Source organism: Chionomys nivalis, chromosome 15, assembly GCF_950005125.1.
Source record: "Chionomys nivalis chromosome 15, mChiNiv1.1, whole genome shotgun sequence".
Lineage (NCBI taxonomy): Eukaryota > Metazoa > Chordata > Mammalia > Rodentia > Cricetidae > Chionomys > Chionomys nivalis.
Genome location: NC_080100.1, coordinates 41,381,549 through 41,406,165, shown reverse-complemented (window position 1 = coordinate 41,406,165; position 24,617 = coordinate 41,381,549). Strand labels below are relative to the sequence as shown.

The window sequence follows — 24,617 nt, the reverse complement described above, 5'->3', positions numbered from 1 at the left end:
TAGTTATCAATACCAAAGCATTTAATGTTTAAGCACACCTGAGTATGGGGATTAGACTTGACACATAAGAACTACCTAAAAGTGAATTTGATCATATTATATTTTATTATTACTTGCCCAGAGGTAAGAGACTTTTGGAGAAAAAAAAAAAAAAAACTCAATGAGAAACTCATCATTAATTTAATTAGAAATATTTGTGAAGTGAATTTGAAATAGCATTATAGTGGATACCCATAGGGACTGTTCTTACTGGTGCTCCATAAGCTCAGCATCAGTGATATGGAATTAAAAACTGAAATTTGTGGGTGGGTGGGTCAAGAATTTTTCTTACCCTGAAACATACTGGAGATCAAGAGATGCCTTTTTTTAGTGTTTCATTTCGAAGGCTTAGATTTTTTTATATTTAATTTTTCCAAGTACTAGCTTATTACATGATTATAGGTATGAGTTCTTTACAAATTAGTTGTAACTTGTGATATAACCATACTTTTTGAGTTTTTTTACATTTACTTGAGTGTTGGGGGAGGAACACTTGCTACAGTGCATGCTTAGAAGTCATAGGACCTCTTACAGGAGCTGATTCTCTCCTTCCATAATGTGGGAATTAAACTCAGGTCGTCAGGCTTGGCAGCAAGTCCTTTTACCAACTGAGCTATTTTACTTGCTTGGGCAGTTTTAAATTACATGTATTTTTTTGATTTGTGTGTGACTATGTATACATGTGGACTTGCTCATGCCATAGTATGTATGTAGAGTCCAGAAGACAACTTGTTGCTGAGAGCTGCCATGGGCGTAGCAGGTAACAATTAGTGTTCAGCAGGTCGGCCCATCAGACACATGATTCCTTGGTGGGAAGCCCCATCTGGAAAGGCTGCAGGGTCACTGGCTGTGGAAATCAGTTGCTTGTGTATGTAATTTATCACATGAGTTACTTCATTTCTTCCCTAATAACAGCTTTGGGTGTATTCCCACTGCTTGTGTATTTATCTTGTGAAAATATTCCATCTACTGGGCAAAAATATAGCTGTGAATGGTCAAGAAGGTGATACTTAAACTTCATAATTCTGATGAATAGAAAAAATACTAGAATACTTTATATTACTCAGACTGACATAGGATTCTCAGTCACAGAGACAGCCTTTTACACAAATAGCTAATGCTAGACTCTAGAACAGATTCAAACCAGGCTGGTTGCCCCTGGAGACAAATACCTGGTTGTCCCAAGAGACAAATACTTGAAGTCATTTTCCCGGGTGTTGTTTTGCTGATTCAAGGTCAGAGTTTGAAGCAACTTTAGTCTGCACAGACTCCCCAACTTCAAGGTTCAGCCAATTGTTTACTGTTTGGAAACCCTCACCAACTTAGAGTTTCCAGCAAGGCCAGGGTTGCTCACTTGCTGGCCATTGTGACACTCGTAGCCTAAGAGAAACTACGTGACTTATCTTGGGTTTTGAGAATGGGTTGAGCCCTGAAAATATAACTTAAAATTGTTCAGAGTTTGGCTGTGGGAAAGAACAGAAGCAGCAGAGAGTAGCAGCTGAGCAACTAGAGAGGGGAGAGAGCAAAGAAAAGGATGTAGAGCTAATTAGGGAGACGTTTCTGAGTAGAGAATTGGAAGGACCACGAGGGATGCACCCACCCACTGTGACAGTGGAACTGATTTATTGGGAGCCCACCAAGGCCAGCTGGTCTGGGACTGAATAAGCATGGGTTGATTCCGGACTCTCTGAGCATGGCGGTCAATGAAGACTGATGAGAAGCCAAGGACAATGGCACTAGGTTTCGATCCTAATACATGAACTGGCTTTGTGGGAGCTTAGCCTGTTTGGATGCTCACCTTTCTGGACGTAGATAGAAGGACCTTGGTCTTCCTGCAGGGCAGGGAATTTGGACTGCTCTTCAGTATCGAGAGGGAGGGGGAATGGAGTGGGGGGAGGAGAAGTGGAGTGGGGATAGGGGGAGGGAAGTGGGGGGAGGGCAATATTTGGAAGGAGGGGAGGGAAATGGGAAACGGGGAGCAGGTGGAAATTTTAATTAAAAAAGAATAAAAAAAAATAAAATAAAATGCCAAATTTTGTGTATAAGAAGTTTTGTTCACAATGTATACCCTTGCTAATGTCTAATACTACATAATGAAGCTGATATTTTCTACAGCATTAAATTTTTAGAAAAATTCTAAAAAAAAAAAAAAAAGAAGCTGTGTAGAGTAGCGAGAGGGATTTTTCAGAGAGTTTTTTTCAAGATAAAGAGAAAGTTACCATCAGAAGCATCTGTGTTTCCTTATTTTTTAACCATCAGATAGAAAAAGTTTAGCTCAAAGAAAGATAAAAAGTATTTCCTAAGAAGTTTAACCCTCACCGCCTTCATGGATTTTCTTTTTTACCTTTGTACTGACTGGGGGCTGGTCTCCCTAAGTTACAACTTGTGGAAGTCAGTTCTTTTCTTCCACTGTGTGGGTCCTGGGGATTGAATTCAGGTAGGCAGTCTTGGTAGTAAGTACATTTGATCACTGAACTATTTTACCAGCCCTTCATCTATAATTCTAGTTTCTTCTATTTTTTTTTATCTGGAGAAGAAAAAGGGAGCTGAGGGATATAGCATACCAAAGTTCAAATTAAGTATTATTTATTCATTTATATTATTATTATATGTAATCTGACTAAAACAATACAAGACAAGGGCACTTAATAATGATCTTGTGGAAGATAAGGTTTTAAGCAATTAGCTCTTGACCCATCAGTATGACAACGTGTGTGTGTGTGCGCGCGTGTGTATCTCTATACCTTCCTAATGTTGTGACCCTTTAAAAAGTTCCTCATGTTGTGGTGGCTCCAACCATAAAATTTTTTTGTTGCTACTTCTTAACTGTAATTTTGTTAATGTTATGAATCATAATGTGTGTCTTAGGCAACCCCTGTGATAAAACAATTCAACCCCAAAGTAATCGTAACCCACAGGCTGAGAACCACTGCGCTATACACATTTCCCATAGAAGAAGTGAATCCTTCTGTAGTGTTAGTTAATGTTAAGGAGAGTGGGCACCTTAAAGAGAATTCTTTCAAGTCAATAAAACAGGATGTGTATTAGACTCTGTTCTATACTATCCTGCTAGAAACATTGTGCCATGTGCTTTGAACATTTCAAGGAGTTCTCTTAAGTTTGTCAAATGCAAATGAAAAGCTTAAAAGACTTTCCTTTAGGAATCTCTGATGTAATGGTTCCCTCACTCCTTGAATGGCCTTTGTTAAAATTAGTCCATGAGTAGATGGTCATAGTGGCCATAAACCTTTAACTCCAGTGAATGGAAGACAAAGGCAGACTTATCTCTATGAGTTTGAGGCCAGACTGGTCTACATAGCAAGTTCCAGACCAATTGAGGCTACATAGAAAGACCTTAAGCTCACCCCCCCAAAAAAAAAGATGGTCTGTGGAAACAAAATTCTGAGCAGTTGTGGTTGTTCATGGAATCTCTGGCAGGAATGTGGGTGTTCTCTCAAGTGTCCTGACTGTAATCACATTCTTCCCACCTAACTTGGATTTCTAGTTTATATCAAACATATAGACATTGATATGATATAGTCTGTGATTGTAGAAAAGAGATTTCTTTTACCCCCATGAATTTCTGAATTCACCTGAAAATTGAGTGCATTGGTAACAATAGTCATTCTGCATGTTTATGACTATCCATGCCCAGGATCCTCAGGGAAATGCATAAATGTTGACCAATAATGGTGACAAATCTGTTATGGTAAAAATCATCATGGATTCATATCATTGGCTTTAACAGTTTGAGGTGTCGAATCTGTAAGTATAAGAGAGTGCTTCCCGGGGTTGGCACTGCAGAGAGGATGAAAGGACCTAGTAGGCCCAGGAAAAGAAGAAATATTCATGCAGTAACTAGAACATGGTGTGATAGTGTTTGATAACAGGGAATTGTGAGGTATGTATGCATCGCTAAAATAGAAGTGCACAGCTGAGATGTTCAGGGAGATATTCCCTAATATCAGGATTTGTATTCATCTCCGCAGGGGTCCCAAACAAGGAATTTGACAGAGACATGTAGATAGTAAAAAGCAAGGCTAGAGATTTGTTAGAAAGGAAAACATGCTACTAGAAGAAGTGGGCACAAGCAGAGAAAGATTAGGAAGTTCCATGGCGATGCATAGTGTGGCTTTCTTGAATATGTTCTGTTATGTGTAGTTCTACTTACACCTTCATGCATCACATGTCTCTTTAGCCTTTGAAATCTCCATTCAAGAATGTGTATTAAGATTAAAGTGAGCCATAGGTCACCTTCAAACTCTCTGGAGTGTATCTGTGACAGCGTCTCCAGCCAGTTCTAGTTGACTTCAGATCTTCAAGAGGACTTAGTCTTCTTTGCCACCCCTGGGAAGTGGTTTCTGTTCGCTGATTTTGTGCCATCTGTATATGGCACCTCAATCACTCACTTCGCTGCTTTCCTTTCTTCAGAGGAACCAGAAATAGGATCAGAAGCCTTTTTGGTTGTTGGATTTGAGTATTGAAAGACAATTGAATTTGAAGAGAAGAAAGCTGCCTTAGAAATCTGAACAGAAACACAAAATAATATAATGCATATGACAGTAATTCCTTCAATTAGAGACAGGAAGATTGCTGTGAGTTTAAAGCCAGCCTGAGCAACATAATAAGTAAGTTCCATTCCAGATGAACTTGGATTACAGAGGGAGTCCTTTGTAATAAGAAAAAAAGGCAAAAAAGAGAAGAGAGGAAAAAGAACAAAAAAGTTGTACCAAATCGTCCTTAAAAAGAGAAACAAGAAGAAATGTTTGCCAGTGGGTAAAATAGGTTCATTTCACATTGTCATCGCATTTTTGTTTTCAGACAAAATAACCAAATACAATCACCTTGAAGAAGGAAACTTTCAAATGATGTTTGAAATCAGTAAAATATAAGGTTCCTTCTGTATTTAATTTCACACCGATTATACTTAAACTTCTTTGGAATTTTTATTCTATCTAGTTGATCTTTGAAGTGATATTCTCAGAAACTCGGAGACATCCCTGGAGTCTGCCTGAATCAGACATGCAGGCTGAGGACACGTTAGTCATGTTTCTGACATCTTGTTTACGATAACTGAGTCAAAGGCTTAGGGGAAAGAAGTGCTGGGAAGTAGGGTGCACATGTTGGGGCTAGCACTTTAGAGAAAGCATTTAGTAGCCGCTATTATTTCTCCCCAGATGACCTAGGAAAACTATTAGGGGCAGAGCATAATTTAAGAAGTGTGGACATTACTATCTAGTTGAACAACTATCTTTATTGCGATTATGTTTCAGTCAAGAGGGAGGAAATGGCTATTGTCTGCCATTCCTGCTTATTTAGCAAAGGTAGGCTTTCCTTTCCTTACTTACCTGGAAGCCTAGGTCTCCCCTAAATGGGTTAATGGAAGAAGGATAAACAGCACCAAAAAGCCAGTGTGCGAGCAGCTGAAGAGTAAAGCACAAGCCCTGGGCCTCGGAGGATCAGCACTCTCGTGTGTGAGAAGCTGGCTCTGGAGAGAGCTGACAACATTCGATCTCTTTTTAAGCCAACCTTTTCAAAAAAATGTATCCTGTTTTCTTTTGACACACCCTTGAAAACTCTTCTGCTCCTTTTGCTCCCCCTCTGATCGCATGATCAGAAGGATTGCTGGGCAGTTACACTCTAAGTGACCCTGTTCTAAGTGGTATCCCCCTGCCTTTAGTATTTTCTTAGAAGTGATTTGTTTTATTTCATTTTATTATCATGCCTAAGTAGGACAATATTTAAAGACCAGAGTTGACAGTCAGGCTATAAACATGGAGTATTTGTGGCTAGCTCTGCAGGGCTGAGACCCAGTGAAGTCATTGAATAAGAATGTGTGAACACTTCTCAGCTTTTGACTAAGATCAAATGGAATAAGTGTGTGCAGAAACGTGCAGTAGTTCCCTTTAATCCTCAGGGACCCTCATGAGATGCCTTTCCTCTGCAGTCCATAAAAAGTGTTGTTGTAAGGTAAAGGCAGGAAGCAGAAGTACTAGGAAGTAGTAAGGTTTCATGTGGGAAATGATGTTTGCATGAAGTGTAATCATGGTGGTGGAGATGGAGACAAACCACAAAGGTGGAAAGAGCTGGATCAATGAGACCAGGCGGACCATTTGGGAAGAGTGAGGCAGCAGTTAGGACACAAGGGTGTCAGTTTGACTGGGAAAGCGAGTAAGAGATCAAGGTTTTTGACTCTTGATTTTAACTCCTAACCCTTTCCTCCTCTGAAGAGACCTCAGAAGAAGTGCATGTTGTCCTTGAAAATACATCTTGATGAGTCTTTTTCTAAGCTGGAGGAAATGCATTCACTACAGATTCATTGTTATAAAGAGACTATGTAGAATCCATGACTTTTTTTATTTAAAAAAAGCTTCAATATTTTTCTCCTTCTCTGTGCCAGAATACCAGACTCAAAGACTACACCTAATAAAACAAGTCAAAAGACAATGATGATAAAGTATACAAGAATTATTTTATGCCCATTCTCATAATATGTGACATTAGCCTTGTGTTCTCATGCATGTCTCCTAAATAAGAATACAGGCCTTTGACCTTGGATACTCTCGCTCATCTTCTTTCATGACCCCCGACTTCAATCCCACTCTATAGAACCATGGTTCTCAACTTTCCTAATGTTGCTTCCTTTAATACAGTTCCTTATGTTGTGGTGACCTCAAACCATAAGATTATTTCATCACTACTTCATAACTGTAATTTTACTACTGTTGTGGAACGTAGTGTAAATATTTTTGGAGATACAGGTTTGTCAAAGGGGTTGTGACCCACAGGTTAAGAACTATTGCTCTAGCATCTCGGGAAATATATTTGGATGAAAGATATGAATCACAGCTCACACATGTGTTTAAGTCCTCAATTGACTAAGAGGAACAAGAGTATTTGGAGGAAGAATCCAGAAAATATCCATAGAACTTCAGTCAGCCACTGCAGTGAGTAGGTGACTTAAAGAAGCATCTAGAGACAGGGAAAGGAAAGGATTTGTGACCTAAGAAGAAGTGTCGTTTTCTCAGTGTGAAGAATAGACACCCTATTCTTAAGTTTGTGACTTAGGACAGGGAGAAGTCCGGATTATTTGTGCGATAACCCTGTGCTGCAGCCATGTGTCCTTGACTACCACACAGTGGAAATAGTTGATCTATTCCACCACCAGCTTGCTCCGCAAAGACACGTTCTTGTGGTCTACTAATAACATAAAAGTTCCCTTTCAAAGACTACACCCAGCAAGTAGGCTTCCACATTCCAAACTCAGCAGACTCTTATCACAGCTGAAGGAGGCCAAGGCTGGGGAAGAATGGAGGAATAAGCCTATCCCTAATAAAAGAAGAAAATGTTAGCCAAGAAAAGCAAACATTGAATTTAGCTCTTAAAGACCTTGGGGAAAAGATTAAAGTACTTCCCCTTAAACTGTTGAAGGAGCTTCATAGTGAGAGCTTTTTCTTATGATGTGTATTGTATACATATGCACATTTGCTTCAATAATCTCTTCACATTTTCCTGTATTTAAACTGTTGTTATTCAATATTTGTTTTTATTTCCAGTGTACTCCAAAATGTGGTCCAGGATTCAAGCATCGGATTGTTCTGTGCAAGAGCAGTGACCTTTCTAAAACATTCCCAGCTGCACAATGTCCAGAGGAGAATAAGCCTCCTGCTCGCATCCGCTGCAGCCTGGGCCGCTGTCCTCCTCCCCGCTGGGTGACAGGAGACTGGGGCCAGGTATGGCAATCAGACTGTGGGATCCTTTGAGACACTAACCTAAGCTTTCTGATCTGATCCTTGTGAGGGCTCCAGACAGGAGTGAGGAAACTCATGGAGATTTCTCTGTGGAACTGTGCAAGCCCTTGAGACCAGCTGTGGACACATACCGCTTAGCCACATTTCTCCACACCTGGAAACATTCCGCTCTATTGCTATCATTATTATTGTTATTGTTATCATTTGTGCTTTTTGAGACAGGGCCAAAACTCTTGTGTAGGCCATACTGGCTTCAAACTAACAATCCTCACGCCTCAACTGCTAACAGGGATAATAGACGTGCACTACCATCCCCAAATAGCCCAAATTTACTTGTTCTTTGGATCCTACCATATCAAGTACAAAGTAACCGGACTCAATAAGCAAAAGTGTAAACAACTACATCATTCCAATCCTAGTTCTTAACTAATTCAATAATAAATCAATTAATACCAATATCTTAATTTTTCTACTCATAAACAAGATAATTCCTTCTACCCTCACAGAGTTGTTTTTGGGACCTCAATTAAAATAGTGATGTGATTGATAAGATATAAAAATTAATGCTTATACTTCAAATTACTTTTGTCTGGTAGATACTATGATTTAGGAAATAGTATACAGAACTTTTGACATGTGTCTTATTTATATCAAACTCATTTTTTTATTTTTTAATTTCTACTTTTCTTTTTTAATAATAGAAAAATTTAACATTTATTTATTGTATGTGATAGAGGTACTAAGATCAAACTTGGGTCATCAGTTTTGGCAGTGACCCCCCTTTATCCAATGAGCCTTTTTGCTGGCCCAGTTTCTATTTATTCCATATATATGTGTATAGGTACATATATATATATATTTAATTTATATATTTATCTTGCTATTGGTCTTACTAAATTCTATTTAAAAAGTTGGTTCTTATCACAAAAGTAACTGTATAATGATGCCTATAGTAATTAACAAAATTTAGTCATTATACAGTATGTATGTATGTATATATTTTTTAAATGTCAGACCATTCTGACAAATGAATATAATTCTAGCAAGCAAAAATAATTTAAAAGAAAACCAAATTGGTATATTTCATGTAAGAGGGAAGTTAAATGCTTTTCTTCTAAATGTCAAAGAGGAAATCTATTAAGTCACATTAAGAAAATAATACTCATCTGAGTGATTACTCATATCTATAATCAAGGTGGGGTCTCTTGAGATCAGGCCAGCCTATACTACATACTGTGTACTCTCTTTAATAATAGTAATATCACAGAAAGTAATTGGCTAGGGCCTGGGGCAGTGGCCTAGTATGTAAAGTGCTTTCAGTGTGTGCATGAGAACCCAACATCTAACCCCCCAACACACCTGTGTAAAAAAAGCCAGATGTGGTGGGATGTGTGTGTGACCTCAACACTGGGAGAAGTGGTACAGAGGATCCTTGGCACTTGCTGACCAGCCAGTCTAGCTGAACCTGTGAGCTCCAGGCTCAATGAGAGAGAGTGTTTCATAAAATAAGGTAGAGAGCTACTGAGGAAGATTTCCAGTATCAGCTTCTGGCCTCCACATGCACATAGAGATACATGTACATACACACATACATCACACAACACACATATGCCACACACACACACACAAAAAAACAAATGGATTTCTAGGTAGCCAGTTCTCATGGAGCCTAGCAATGCCTATTCTGCCTGGAAGATGTTCAGTACCCATACAGTATATAGAAACACTTTGCTCTGTGCCCAGGCCTGTAGTAAGAAGTAAGAAATAACCAATGTGCATCTCTACAGAAGCACTTAGTTTAGCTTACAAATTCTCAATTTGAATATGCCTAATAACTTTAAGCATTCCATTGCTAACATTATTGCATTATTAACAAAATGTTTCACTGATAATTTAGTGATACATAATTGATATTATACTATTGAAGATTCTATATAGACATGATGTCATGAGTTGTATTTTAAACCAGGTAGTTGTTTCCTTCATGTGGCTGAAAGAGGGAAGTATGTTAACTAACTAACACAGATTATTTCTAAAGTGTATGTGGCTGATAATTCCTGAGGAAATTCAAGGTACTTATACAAGCTCCTTTTAAATTTTTTATTTATATTATTTGTACATGATGTGTATGTGTGGTGTGTGTGTATGCACACACATGTGACACAGTGAGTGTGTAGAGGCCACAGGACAACTTTCTGAAGTTGATTGTCTTCTTCCACCTTTATATTCCAGGAATAGAATCTGGTCATCAGGTTTGTGGCATAAGAGCTTTGCTCACTGGGCCACCCTGTAAAGCCGTCAGATTCTTACTGACTAATCCAGTCACCACTGCTGTAGCATTTGATCAGATTCAGAGTGCCGATCAGGCCTTCAAAGCTATATCTGAGCACCTATAATAACAACAATCCAAAGTCAGCACTGGCCCGACGATTGCTGAGTATTTTACTTTCTCTGTAGGATTTTCTCTTTATTCCCTTCTTAATTCCGCCAACATTGTTTTGAATAGTTATGATAGCCCAAGAAATTACCATTCGTTGTCTTCTGAGTACTAGACTGCTTTAGTTTTCTAGGGCAATAATGCAATCATTGAGTTTTGAAATCAATTCCATAGAAAAGCAAACAAGTGATATACCTCTCAATAACAATTGCATGTGGACTTTAAAGGTTAATATGTGCAGTTATTAAAATAATATCTTTCTATCGTGTTAACATTGTGAAAAATCAATACTTTGTTTTTCTGTGTCTTTGAATGTAGTGCTCTGCTCAGTGTGGCCTTGGGCAGCAGATGCGATCTGTCCAGTGTCTCTCGTACACTGGACAGGCATCTGTTGACTGTCCAGAGACTGCTCGGCCTCCGTCCATGCAGCAGTGTGAGAACAAATGTGACAGTACTCCTATCTCCAGTACTGAAGGTGAGTTCCCCTTGGGCAGGCCTGGAGTATCTGACTCACCTCTGCTGTGCCCAGTATTTAAAGGATCTCACAAGGCCAGTGTGTTTGTTCTAAGCATTTATGAAAGCTGCTGTGTGTGCCTTCCTATAATCGGGATGCCTGTTCTATCCTGATTCTTCTATAATCGGGATGCCTGTTCTATCTTGATTCTTCCTATAATCGGGGTGCCTGTTCTATCCTGATTCTTCCACTCTGTGTTTAACACTAAGTCACTCAACATCTGGAGTGAAATTTTTCTTGTCTATAAAATGAGATGGCAGTATGGATATCTCTATGGTCATATCTAACTTAGTGTTCTGGTTGACCTTCTGACAGGCTGACACATATGAATTGCCACAAGTTCAAGGTCAGTATGGGTTACATACTGAGTTCAGGCCACCTTAAGGTACAGAGTGAGACTCTGTCTTCAAAAGCCAACAAAACAAAACAAAACGAACAAAAACAAGCAAACAAACAAAAAAAAACACAAAAAATGAACAAGTAAAAATGGAAAACTTTTGTTTCTCTTTGGAAATGACTTGGAATGCAACTATCAAGAGTTAATTCTTACAAACTAGACATGATGGCAAACACCTTTAGTTCCGCACTCAGGAGGCAGAGGCAGAGGCAGAGGCAGACGGATCTCTGTGAGCTCAAAGCCAGATTGGTCTACACAGTGAGTTCTAAGACAGCCAGGGAGAACGACCCTTCTCAAGACAAAAAATAAAATAAAATAAATAAAACAAAAACTGTTAGTTTTTATGATACATATAATGAAAGCATATATTTGAAACTATAGTTTCTCATTTTAGAGAAGTGAAAAATAATATATGAATGTTAATAAAGGAGGACAATGGTCTTTACACTTTGAAATTTCTCTTTCTTTCTTTCTTTCTTTCTTTCTTTCTTTCTTTCTTTCTTTCTTTCTTTTTCAAGGCAGGGTTTTTCTGTTTAGCTCAGGCTGTCCTGGAACTCACTCCACAGACCAGGCTGGCCTCAAATTTACAGATTTCCCACCTGCCTCTGCCTCATGAGTGCTGAGGTTAAAGGTGTGTACCAGCACTGCCTAGTTTTTTTTTTCTTATACACTAAGAAATTTCTCTATTAATAGCACATGCTTGCAAAAATCTTGAATTTTTATCTTTCATTTAATTTGAAGTACTTTATCCATGAAGGCATCATTCAAAATGTCTTGAATGGTTCTATGTGTGAGATTCCAGAAGTTATCCAGAATATGAATATAAATATGGTACAATCAGAATTTCAGGCCTCCTTCTTATATAAAATATATGTACAGGCTTACCTGTAGCATCTGAAGCCATGGATTTAAATTATTTAAAGAGACCCAGCTATATGCTCTACTTTAAAAAAATATAAAGTCTTATAATTTGTTGATAATTTTAATGAAAATGAAACACTTATAAACCTCTCTAAAGGATACCCGTTCCTTTTGATCAGCTCTACGCAGTCTGAGGATGTTCTACTTTCCCTTGGGATTCAGTTCTGAGGGGAATGATCATCTTATGTGACGGGTACAGAGTCCTTGCAACTTTGGCAAAGACTTGATTGTTTATCTAAGGCTCCACACGGTGTGTTTGGTATAATTTGGGTTACCTTTTTATAAAGGTATAGCTGTATCTCACATTAATTTAAAATCATAATTCTACTGTGCAAACTCTAGCTCTAATGCCATCTATTTTTGTTGTTGTTATAATAAGGTACATTCTGGAAATTTCCTTTTCTTGAAAAGAATTCAAAATGAATAGTAAACAGAAGCAGTTTTCTTAAAATAGATGTCTTTTAAGGGATCTTAATTAAAAAAAAACCTCTCTTCTGTAAGGCTGTGGCAAAGAACTTTCACTTGTTGTTAGTTATTAGCAACCCATCTCTTGGGTTTAAGAGATCTGCTTTTGTTTAGATTTGGAAGATGAGAGGCTAAGTGGGAGAGACAGTGAGACTAATCCATGAAACCACTCCTCATGGCTGACCCTCATTCTATTATGTCACATACATAAACAGTCTTTCTGTATTACATAATATTATACAATCTTTGCAATAATCTTCTGAATCAGATTTATTGCTGATGAGGAAACTGAGGCATGGAAGCACAGAGGAAGATGGTAATTTGCTCAAACTTCAAGCCTAGGAAGTAGAACTCACAGAGGGCAGGGTTGAACCCAGGTTTGACAGAGCCTTGAAGCATGTCAATTTACACTATATTTACATACTATTCTTTTTTCAGCCCGTGCTCCCCTGGTATTTATGATCTTTCTGCCACAATCTTCTAAACTGAGATTGGAGGAGTATGCCTCCACTTCCAACTATTATTTTAATTTAAAAAAGAAAGGTAGAATGTGCTATGTGAAGCAGTTTATGAAGTCTAAGGGAGGCTGAAATGAAGATCAATGACTTCAACCTTTTGGGTCAAGGCAGCCTGCATAGACTAAGCTATCTGTGAGCCAAGTGTAATGTATCAATGTGAAGTCCAAGGTGTACTCAGAAAAGTGAAGTCAGTATTTGACCCAAATCTTAAGTTGTCACTTATGTTATGTCTTAGTTATTGTTTCTATTGCTGTGAAGAGACACCATGATCATGGCAGCTCTAAAAAAAAAAAAAAACCAAACAAACAAAAAACATTTAACAGTTGTAGAGGTTTAGACCATTATCATCATGGTGGGACTTGACAGCATTTAGGCATACATGGTACTAGAGAAGGAGATGAGATTCTTCATCTTGATCTGCAAGCAACAGGAAGTGACCTGTGACATTGGGCATAGCTTGAGCAAAAGAGACCTCAAAGCCCACCCTCACAGTGACACATTTCCTCCAACAAGACCACACCTCCTAGTAGCGCTACTCCTTTGTGGGCCATTTTCTTTCAAACCATCATATTCACTCACAGAGAAGGGATGGGCAGATGCCATGGATGTCAAGAGAGGGTTTTTATACAAACATAATGACTTGGTTTGGGGGTCAAGTCAGAGAGGTAAAATGTGCATCATATAAAAATCAGAAGGAGCAGTTTCTAGTTTAATAATGGAGAGTAGAAAGGACTGTACTTATCAGGAGAGTCAGCTCCCTTGACTCCCACTGAGAAGCTACTGGAAGACAGTTTAGTAGTTATGGGAGATCTCTTGGGATCTAAAGCATAGCCCTTATTTTGGATAAAATGGTCTGTAGTTAAAACCTTGAGAATTGTTTTAACTACCAAGGTGCTCACCTACTCAATATTTTATTATGAAATTAATAAAATTTCAAGTATGCAACAAAATTGAAAAAATTTTTCATTGAACACCACCATATAGAGTAGAGTAAACTATTACATTAATAGCATAGTAAACTTGCTTTATTTTAGATATAATCCATCCTTCAAGGTGATAAGGTTTTTTGGGGTTTTTGTTTGTAAAATTTTACATACATGCACCTTGCATGCTGATTACTCTCACCGCCATCTCCCTACTGACCCTGCTTTCGCTCCTCCCCCACAAATCACCCTCACACTCATGTCTATTTGTTTTGGTTTTGTGGCCTACTGAGATAATCAGGACCATATGTGTGACCATGGGTTTGGAACTATCCACTGGAGCCTGGTCAGCTCAGCAGACAGTACATAACTACAGGCAGTGTTTTTAAAGAACCTACTCTATTCACCCTGACATCAGTCCATTTACTTTGCCAGACACTGAGACCATGGAAGGGATACTACAAAGTTCTGTCCACAGAGAGAGCATAGCTTGGTAGGGACGGTGACATGAAGACTAACATGGTGAGCAGTGTTTCAGCAGAAATATAAAGAAGCTCCTCAGGTGCCCAGAGGAGTATAATGAACAGAAGTGCAACTGGCACAGTGAACTGGAGCTAGGCATTGGAGGCTCTAATAGTTTACCAAGGAGATGCTGGGGTGTGGGGTATTCCTGGCTGAGGCAAGTATGTACAGTCACGATGGAATGTGAGTTAGATAAAGAATAAATAAACACACAGAGATGAAAAAGTGGAGGGAAGTTTAAGCCAGTCAAAGATAATAAGAGAACGAATTAGAAGCAGGGCATCAAGAAATTAAAATAGTGAAAGGAAATAGGAGAAGGAAAGGAGCAGTGCAGTTACTGTGGTCAACATCTGCTTTCGTTCTTTTCTTTCTGAAAGCCTTCAGTGAAAGGTTAAAACTTCATAGGCAGGATCCTGACAGGCTTGACAGGCTGCCACTGTGAGGGTAACACCACACTGCTGCCAAGAGTGAATTATAGACAGACTGGGTACCACTGCTTAAACTACAGAGTTTTTCAAATGTAGCTGGCAGCTGGGTCTAGCCCATTCGAGCTCACCTGAAATCCTATCTCCAAATACTATTCTACTCATTGTTCCTGCAGTTTCCAGTTTCTTCAGAGTTTATATGGGGCATCTTTTCGGCTTCTCAATAGCACACAGTGCTCTGTCATCTAGTGTTTGTTACTGACAGATTATGACTCATGGTGTACCATGAGCTAGTAATTAACCCAGAAAAGCTGTGGGTAGTAAACATTGGTCTGCCAGCTTGAGATGACACATGGTGGCTTTGCTGGGTCTCAGTTTCCCCCAGACACACTTCTCTGAGAAAGTCTGGCCACCTCCATAAAACTCATAACAAAATCTGTGACAAGTCGCTACAGAATTTAGTCCTTAACATGGAATTTAATGTAATGAAAATCAGTGAGAACAAGAAAAGTCATTTGAAGACTTCAATTTAAAGGAGATGGGGAAGGCCAAGATAGATTTTTCTCCTTCATCACTTCAAGGAGCTCCAAGTCCACTTAGCATTCATTCATACTCCTGCCTGTTGACTTTAGAGGGAACTTGGATTTAAGTTGGGATTACACTATCTTGAGGCTGAATGTGGATGATGTCCAGAGATAAGATAAAAAGCAATAGTCTGTGTTATTGTGAAGTCAGAGTGACCTGCAATGGCTGATGTCGCTTTGCTTCAGGAGCTTGTTAGTTCATCCCTTGCAGCCTTAATGTACCCAAAGCCAAAGGCTCTAGTATAGTCTTATCTGACCAGCTCCAATGCCACGTGTGCGTACACCCCTTGGCTCTCTCATTTCTTGCTGGACTATCCATTTCCACAGATAAGTTGCTGATCATATTTTTAATCCAAAAGATAAACCTCAGATGTTCAACTTATAGTTCATTTGCTATGCTCGTCTGAATCTCACAAGGAGCTTACAGTATGGAGGGGCTGCAGTCTGTCGATGTTCATTCTGCCTTACTGTGTACATGCTGAGCACTCCAACTTGCTTATGGAAACTTCTTTCACTGGGTATTCTAGCTCATCCCCGTGATACAAGTAAGCAAGGTCTGCAGTATTTGATGAACTTAGTACAGGTGCATTATTGTCTGAGAAGCTGGACTTATATTACTTGAACCAGTCAGGCTTTACAATCATAATGAATATGAATCCAAGTGCGTCCTAAACCCATAGTTTCTGTTTAATTTTGAAAGCAGACCTTCTGGGTCAGTGTTTTGAAAGATTAATGTAAAATACCCAGGAGAAACTCATTGCACCCCAATGATAAGTACATTCATAGATTTTCTTTGAAGTTGGTTATCTAATTTTGTTATTCAAATCTACTAACATCTATATTTCCAGAGTATGTAGCAGGTTACTTAAAATTCTAATAGTAGATCTAGTTTATATAAAAGGAGTTTGGGAGCACTGAATGAGTTATTCTTACTGTAAATTTTTCATGGCAGTATTTCTTCAAGACTGGGGTAAGGTGTAAAGAGAGGAGACAAATGTTTCCTATTATTCACACAGTGAGGACCTCTCACTCTTCCAGTGTCCTGGGCAGAAATCAATAGAAAGAAGGTTTTCCTCCAAGAGCACACTTGGCTGGTACACGATGATAAAGGAGACAGAATCTGACTCCCTCATTTTAAACCCTCATCTTCTGCCTCTGCTTCTACTGTGTAAAGGCAACAGAAGAGTAGCCCTGCTAGCACATCTGCCTGTAGTGGAGAAATATGATAGTAAAGACCAAATCTTTAAACAGACCAAATACAGGAGACATTATGGCCTCCCCTAAACCCAAGGAAGCCATTTAATATTTTCCCTAGATCATTTATTTGCACATTATGTACTACACGATACAGAGAAACTTTTAAGTGCTAACTGAAGATCATCCAGAAATTAATAAACATTCCTGTTGTGATTTTTTTACATCAGTGGTGGGAAAATGTGATTTTTGTTTGTTTGTTTGTTTATTTTCCAAAAAAGTCTGCCTTGCTGTGGTATAATCATGCCACTCCTGGGCTCCAAGCCAGCATATCACAGCAAGACTTGTTTGTACATCCATGGCATTGCAAACTCACAATAGCTAAGTGATGGAGCCACCCTAGCTGTCCCACAGCAAAGCAATAGAGAAAAAATAGACTTCTTAAATATATAAAGAAAAATAAATTTATTTCATGTGGAGGAAAATGGATGCAACTGGAAATAATCCCATTAAGTGAATTAAACCAATCTCAGAAAGACAAATATCGTATGTTTTTCTCACATGTAGTCTGCAAATTTCAAATAGATACATAAAATCATTTATATGACATAAAAATAGAAGGAAAAATTTCTAGGAAAACAAAGGCAACTAATGGTAGGGGTAGTAAGATGGAGGGAGATAGAGAGGGTTCGTGTTTAGTGCACGGTACATACTTGTATGAAGATGTTCTTATGCAGATCAGTACCATGCACACTGAACACCAATGAAAATTGTTTTAAACTATGATAATTAGCTTATGATATATTAGCTCAAGATTAGATGACAAGAAACTGCTTCATAATTTTAACATATTTTGAGAATGAGGCAGACTAGTAAAGGGGTAAGTTTTATAACTAAGACCTCTCAAATACATCAGGAATATGTCAGGGCAAGACAGTCTTCTCTTGCCAAATGAGAACAGCAGTGCTCAGGTAAAAATCGCCAGTACCTTTAGTCGTGGCGTAGAGATTTTGGAGAGTCTGTTCGGCTTTCTATTACAATGAGGCTTTAAAACTTCGTATATCTCTCATTTGCTCATGTAAGTATGATGAGAAAAAGTTAAGAGGAACAATTCAGTCTGCTGTGAGTGCAATGGCCTACAAATGGTCTCCTTTTCTCCCAAACATTTCCTTTTTCTCTAAGAAAGTAGGTCAAACTCTCAAATGTTAGAGGACCTGAATGTGGTCTCCTCCAGGCTGGCCTGCCACTGTGTCAGCTGGGGTGGAGACTTCTGTAAGCAGAGCATTGTCATTTAAATTCCAAGAAGCCACCACAACAAGAGTGGCTTCACAGTGAGACAAAGCTGAGGTCTGATCCCAGTCTTTGTAGCTTTCCTAGGGACTAGTCCATGACCCAGTGTGGGTTCCAAACCCTTTTGAGCTTAGTCTTTGCTGTCTATGTAAAGCTGACATTTCACGTACTGAAAAGCAGTAAATATAAAAGTATAATGCTGCCTGAGGTTCTGCCTGACATAAAGGAGGTGCTTGATAAATTACACTTTTGAACGCTGGCACTAAATTAAGCTTTTGTGGCATTAAAAGACTGAGCAAATAAAAAGCCTAGTTGTGGCTGAGCTTTGGTGATCGCACTTGTCTCAATCCAAATGTGCAATGAACTGGTTTTTCTAGCCACATCGGTTCCTAGAGGACAAAACCACAGAGTAGGAACTGGATCTTCCTCCTGGCCATGCTTAGGGGCTCCACACAGTGACAAGGTCCTGCATTGCCTAGGTACCTCATCAAGGTCTGCGATCGGAGTCTAGGCCACCTTCCTCATCACTTGCCCAGGCCTGTCCTGGCGCTTGGCTGCTGGCCCCATCATGGTCTGCCTGCTCTGTTTAATAGCTTTCTGTTAATTTGCTTTCTGTATAAATATGTAGCCTTTTCTGGCAGCCAGTCCTCACCTGACAGATCTCAGAGAAATGATGTATGATGGCTGCTGACAGAGGCTAGTGAGAGGGGACAGACTGTGTGCTCGCTGAGCTGGATGCCTTGGCCAGTGTTTTCCATTGTATGCACTGCTTTACACATACCTTGCCAACGGAGCAAGGCTTGTCCTGCTCCTGATTTCTGAGCTATAGCGCTGAGATATGTAACAAAGGCCACGTGGATGTTGAAAGTGGCAGAACAAGTACTCGGCCCCTCCTCTCACTGTGTGCTCACTCAGAATCAGCAACTGCCTGGCCAACCTTGATCCTGCTTCTAGGGCCCGATGAGTTTCCACTCCCAAACAAGTTAGCTGAGAACTAATTTAGCAAGGGTATTACGAAGTTCAGAGGAACAGACACCCTGGACTAGCACCTACCCACACTCCCACCCCCTGCTGATTGAGTACAATGCAAGGCCTCAGCTTACAGAAGAAGGTCCAAAGTCGAGCACCCACCAATGGAAAAATCCTCTACTGTTTATTTTTTAGTTAGGTAAAGACAGAAGAATTTACAAATATCCAATTTTATTCATTATACATTTTAAATCAGTTCATAGAGTCTAAATCTAAGGGTTAAAGCATCTGTGAATTTACTCATACTTTGCTCAACTCACAGTTTTCCCAGTCTAGCAACTCTTCCAAAAATGGAGTGGTAATTCTTCCAATAAAGTTGTAGCCCAGAGAATACTGCTCTCTGTTGGGTCTCCAAACTGATTTGCGTGTTTGGGGCAATATTTCTGAATAGTAATCAAAATACTGTGTCTTCATTGAGTTTAGCAGGTAACCTTTCACTTTCTTTCCAAAATCAGGCAGAAAGACGCTAGCAACTGCCAGTAACAGTAGCAGCAATTCTGTCTCCTACCCTGTCTGTCTCCACGCTACAGAGCAGATGTGTCGAAGAGTCTATCATCTAGTTTTCTTTTTAGTGTAAAGTTTAAAGACGTTTTAATGCCCCTCCATACCATTTCAACCCAAATTTAAATTTACTGAGATTTTGAATATAAAATTTTCTGATCAAATATCTAAATATTTTCCTCTTTTGTATTTACTCTTGAGTAGGGGAGCTAGACAGTGGCAGAGTTTATAGTTTTAGAAGATTTCAGGGCTCCTGTTTCAAATTGTAAGACTTGCTGAAAGAGCCTTTAAACTGAGAGCATGAGACAACACCTCACTCTTAAGAGGAGCTGGGAGTGCTCCCCTTATTCTATACTCAGCTTTCCATACTCATCACATACAATAGATCTTTGCAGTCTGGGCATATTTCTGAAACCAAGACAAAGAAACAACAAAAGTTGTTGTCACGTCGGGCTGTGCTCAGGCCTTCGTGAGTCTAACTTGCCTTAAGTGGTTTCCCAAGCTGCTGCAGTAAAATCAGGTGGAGAAATGAGAAAACACAATTACTATGTTGTCAAATATTTGTAAATCCCCCAATAAAATGGCCATAATGCTAGAGAGGAGTCAGGTTTTGCAGCAGGGGGTTGGATTGATGGAAGAGAAAGGTGTGACTCCTAGTCATGGAGGCCCTGTGACCAGACCACTGCTGCGACCAGTGCCGGTGGGGCGCGGAAAAGAGCCATCATTCCCTCTGGTTCAGGGATTACAGACTGAAACTGTGGCAGCTCCAGTCCCGAGGAGAAAGCACACACAGGAGCAAGGAAGGCCGTGTCTCACTTCCAAATTAAGAAAAGCCATTCCTACATGTTTCCGTAGCCCACAGACTACTGCCCTTTGGGGCCAACCCCTCCCAGCTTTCCTCTTTGTCTAGTGGAGTTACCGAAGCTCGGCCACTGCCAGCAGCCCTTTTCATGCAGGGATTCTTGTGAGACATGTGGACTTCGGTATCAGATAATGCAACTCATGTTTGATTTTGGATAACCTTACATGTTGAATAAAAACCTTGAGAAAGGAGCAATAAAAGCACTGTAAGAAAAATGACTCATGTTTCCAAGATGTCTAAAGTGATCACTCATCCCAACAAACAGTAATTCTTTCAAGACACAGTGGGTATGTACCATACTTATAAAAGTCTGGAAGAAAAGCCTTGCATTTTTTAATTGTGTTAAAATATATCAAAAGAATGCTTCTGGTAGGCTGTTCCAGACAGTGTGCTTAAAAACAGAAACAAGATAAAAAAAAAATCACATGGACACACAAGTGAGGGGGATTGGCCAGAGAGATCCCTGCTAACAGGGCAGGCATATCAGCTTGTTTGTGTGACTCTAATTGTTTCCCACTTTCTGCCTCTATCTGCTAGAGTGCAAAGATGTGAACAAAGTGGCTTATTGCCCACTGGTGCTGAAGTTCAAATTCTGTAGCAGAGCATACTTCAGACAGATGTGTTGTAAGACCTGCCAAGGATACTGACCCACGGAAGCCAGCGAGTCCTGTCATCTCATCGTGGAAGTGCACCCATCAGAGAGAGCCGCCCAGAGGATGAGGATGGATGTCCTTACGAAGCATTACCCTGTGGAAGATGTAACCACTGGTCAGCACCAGCTGACAGGATTTCAATATTATTTTTACTTCTGTGAAGTGGGATTTATTGATCCAAAGTGCTGGACACGCTATTAGGAGGGAATGCCAGATCTGAGAGATCCAAACAACACAGGGAGACTCGCTTACTGTGGAACGTTTGTGTTCTTTCGAGTAAATCTAATAGCCTGTTTACCTCCTTGGACCATTAAGATAATTTTATTATGGACTTAGCAATGACACTGAATCCATTTGTATTTAAGACTGTTTAAATGTAGTTATTATGACTTGGTCAACTATGGAAGTAGGAGAGATTCAGAATTCTTAAGTCATAGCTTAAAAATATTTACGATACTTTATCTCACCACAGTAGCAGCACAATTTAAATTATAAAATGGGCTTTGAACTGTAATTTAAGAAAAAAATTATAAATCAAAAGTAATGAAAGTATGTGTTATTTTTCTTTATCCCACTTAATTTCCTTAGGAATAACCCCCTGTTCTGAACACTGCTGTGAGCCATGTATAAAACTCTATTAAACTGAACAGCGAGGGACTTGGTTTGAAGCCGTGCAGCAATCGCTGCAGCTGGGCAAGTCTATAAATTCAGTGCTAAGAAACTGTGGCCAACTTGCCATTGTGCAAGTGAAGCTGAGATTTCCATTAAAACTTTAAGAGAAAAACATTTCAGTTTCATGCAGCAGCCAGACCTAGGGTATGGCAGAGCCTGAAGTACCAGGCCCTTTGCAGCCATCACACAGGATGCCTTACTTCTTGTTTGAGTCACCGTGACTCCTTAGTGTTTACATCCCCACCAGCCACAGATCAGCTTCTGCCCTGTTGGACTGTTGCACGCATGCTAAGCTTCTGGAGATGATGCCATACAAAAGATAGCCTGGCTTACTAAAGTCAAGCAGCCCTTTTGCAATTTGCTGACAATACGATGGGTTCCAGATGTCCCTTCTTTGATATGGTGGAAGGGCATTTATTTATAAGAGAGCAAGTGTGTACGTGTGTATATGTGCGTGTGTGCAGGTGCGCCTGAGTGTGGGGACAGATGAGTTTGCTTGCATATAAATGTGCTATTTCTATGCGTTTTAAAGTAGGGAAGGATAACAGCCAAAGAAGAAAAGCTCATGCAGAGAGAACACAAAGTATAAGTTTAATAGTCACTCAACCAAGTAATTTTCATGGGTGTTCTGAATGGCAATTAAATGTGAAACCTGGTTTCCTGGGCAAGTCAAGCCCTAAAATCACATATTACTGAACGGAACTGACTAGCTTAGGTCTTCCCATCTTCAGGCTTCACAACTTGCCGTCAAAAGACTCTACAACTAGATATTTTTAAGGGTACTTGTTTATATTAATACTTTGTACTTGAACACTTGTGGCTTGCAGTAGGTCTTTGGTGGCTGTGCTTTGTGTCTTGTACACCTCCTTGGTCCTTCATGTATGTGCACATATGTGCCCCAAGCATAGACCATCATCTAAAACACCGACTAAATGGCTAGTTTGTAATGAAGAGAATATTCTCACTTAAGAGCATGTCTCATTTATATCTACGGCTGTGCTCTGAAGTTACACTTGAGTGTGTCACATACGTGGTGACTTTAGAAGAAACGCTGTCACCAAAAGCCTCCTCAGCTTCTGGCTTTCTGTGTCCAGCTGGGCTGGATGCTACCCCACCCTCCAGAGTAACCAGCCACATATCATTCCCTGCTTCTCTCTCAATACCATCCCCAAGTTTTCCAGAGGAGGCTTTCAAGGAAACAAAAAGTATTGCCAAGACCTCTATCTAACTGCCCTGAGAAGACCAGCCCAAGTGTCAGCGTAGTCCTTCCATTAAAAGAAGGCAGCCCACGGAAGCCTGGCCTAGACTTGAATCCCCTTGGTCCTTTTCAAAGGACAGTTGACTTGGTGCTAATGTGCCCTGGTAAAATAAGGAAGACTGGGTGATTGCTGAGGCAGTTTAGACATAGGCTTGCTATCCACATCTGATTGCTACCAACATAAACATTAGTTCACACTTTTATCTCAAGAAGATTTCTTACAGTACTTGTAAAAAGCTGTATTTACCTCACTTGGAAGCTAACATCACAAGGGCTGTCTCCGGGTACTGTGCAGCGCCTGCCTCAGCTGCTGCTGATGGAAGAGGTCAGCCGTGTTCTCTCCAGAAGTGTACCAGCACTGAGGGCAGGCTGCTTCCACGGGCAGCATAGCCTCCCACAAGGGAACAAAGCATGGATATACCAGGACTCAGTATTTTCAGTTCGACCCTGGATTTAAATCTGAGCAGGTTAAACAAATCAAAAAGCATCTCCCATAACACATCACAACACCGAAGTTGCTGCAGCCACTCACGTGGCCGCACGAATCTCTGTTCTACATGGTAACAGAAGGATCTCAGCGGAGTCTGAACTGCTCTGGCAGGCACTCCAAAAGTTGTGAGCTATATTGACTACTTAGGGTACAAGAGTTCCCATGACTGGGAGCAGTGTCTGCCACTGGTATAATGGCCTACCCCCAAAAGAACGTTAAATGTACCCAAATGATCGAACCCCTGAAGACAGGTGTGGTTTCCCAGTCGTCCATTTTATTAGGAGTTTATGTATCTGAGTGAATGTTTTATAGGTATCCTTAATAATACAGAACAAAATTACCTTTGTATCATTGTGATTAGTTGTTGCTTATTATTTTATACTCAGTATTAATGTTGTACACTGTTGCTTTTTTTGCTTTTGTAAATTATATTCTAATTTATTGCCATGTTCCCTAACACCTGTCCTTTATTCATCCCCCTGCTTGTAATGAGAATGAAAGTCATTTAACACTTGATGGAGTGAAATTTCATACCAGGCACAGATTTTTTTTTTAACATAGATAATTCAGTAAATAATAAAATAAAATTTCAGCTTGTAAAAATGATGCAGATGAAATTGTCTATTTCTTGAAAAGCTGGTGTTGCATTTGAAGCAGAAAGTGCCTAGTACCTTTGGGTACCATCCCTAGCTTAAGTTTACCCAGGCAGGGCCGTGACGGAGGTGTTTACAGTAGGTACCGTCGCTAGTCAAAGCTTACCCAGGCAGTGCCAGGAAAGAGGTGTTTCAGTAATCTTATCATGCCCCTGGGGATTGCATCTGTCTGAATGTAGTAGCTCTAATAAGCACAGTGGCTTCAAGATTTCCAGTGGTCTACCCTTGCAGAATAGCTAAGCACCCACCAGCCTGTTATTCTACAGCTAGATAGGAACCCATGGCCGCTGCCACGCACCTTCTTTTTTTTTTTCACATTTTCTCTCCTCCCCTATAAATTATTCATGTTATTAAAGATACAAGATGTTTCACTGTGGAAAGAGTACTAAACAATGAACTCAGACTTGAAGGATTGTTCTATGATACGTCCACCGGGTGCATAGAAACATAATGGGCACAGCTTCTCATCTTCAGACATTTCCCCTTAGGCTGACGATAATACTGTAAAATGTGACCCTA

The 24,617-nt window shown here is 39.9% G+C and overlaps 1 protein-coding gene across 1 annotated transcript in view; it reads left to right on the top strand.

Annotated features, from left to right (window-relative positions):
- The window catches only part of Adamts6 (ADAM metallopeptidase with thrombospondin type 1 motif 6), a 195,745-nt gene extending 174,712 nt beyond the window's left edge, over positions 1–21,033 (top strand). Inside the window, exons 22-24 of the mRNA XM_057789774.1 lie at positions 7,596–7,772; positions 10,546–10,702; positions 20,910–21,033. Of these exons, the coding sequence (XP_057645757.1) occupies positions 7,596–7,772; positions 10,546–10,702; positions 20,910–21,019 (444 nt within the window). The 3' untranslated portion in view covers positions 21,020–21,033. The remainder of the gene's footprint in view (positions 1–7,595; positions 7,773–10,545; positions 10,703–20,909) is intronic.
- Positions 21,034–24,617: the final 3,584 nt, after the last annotated feature.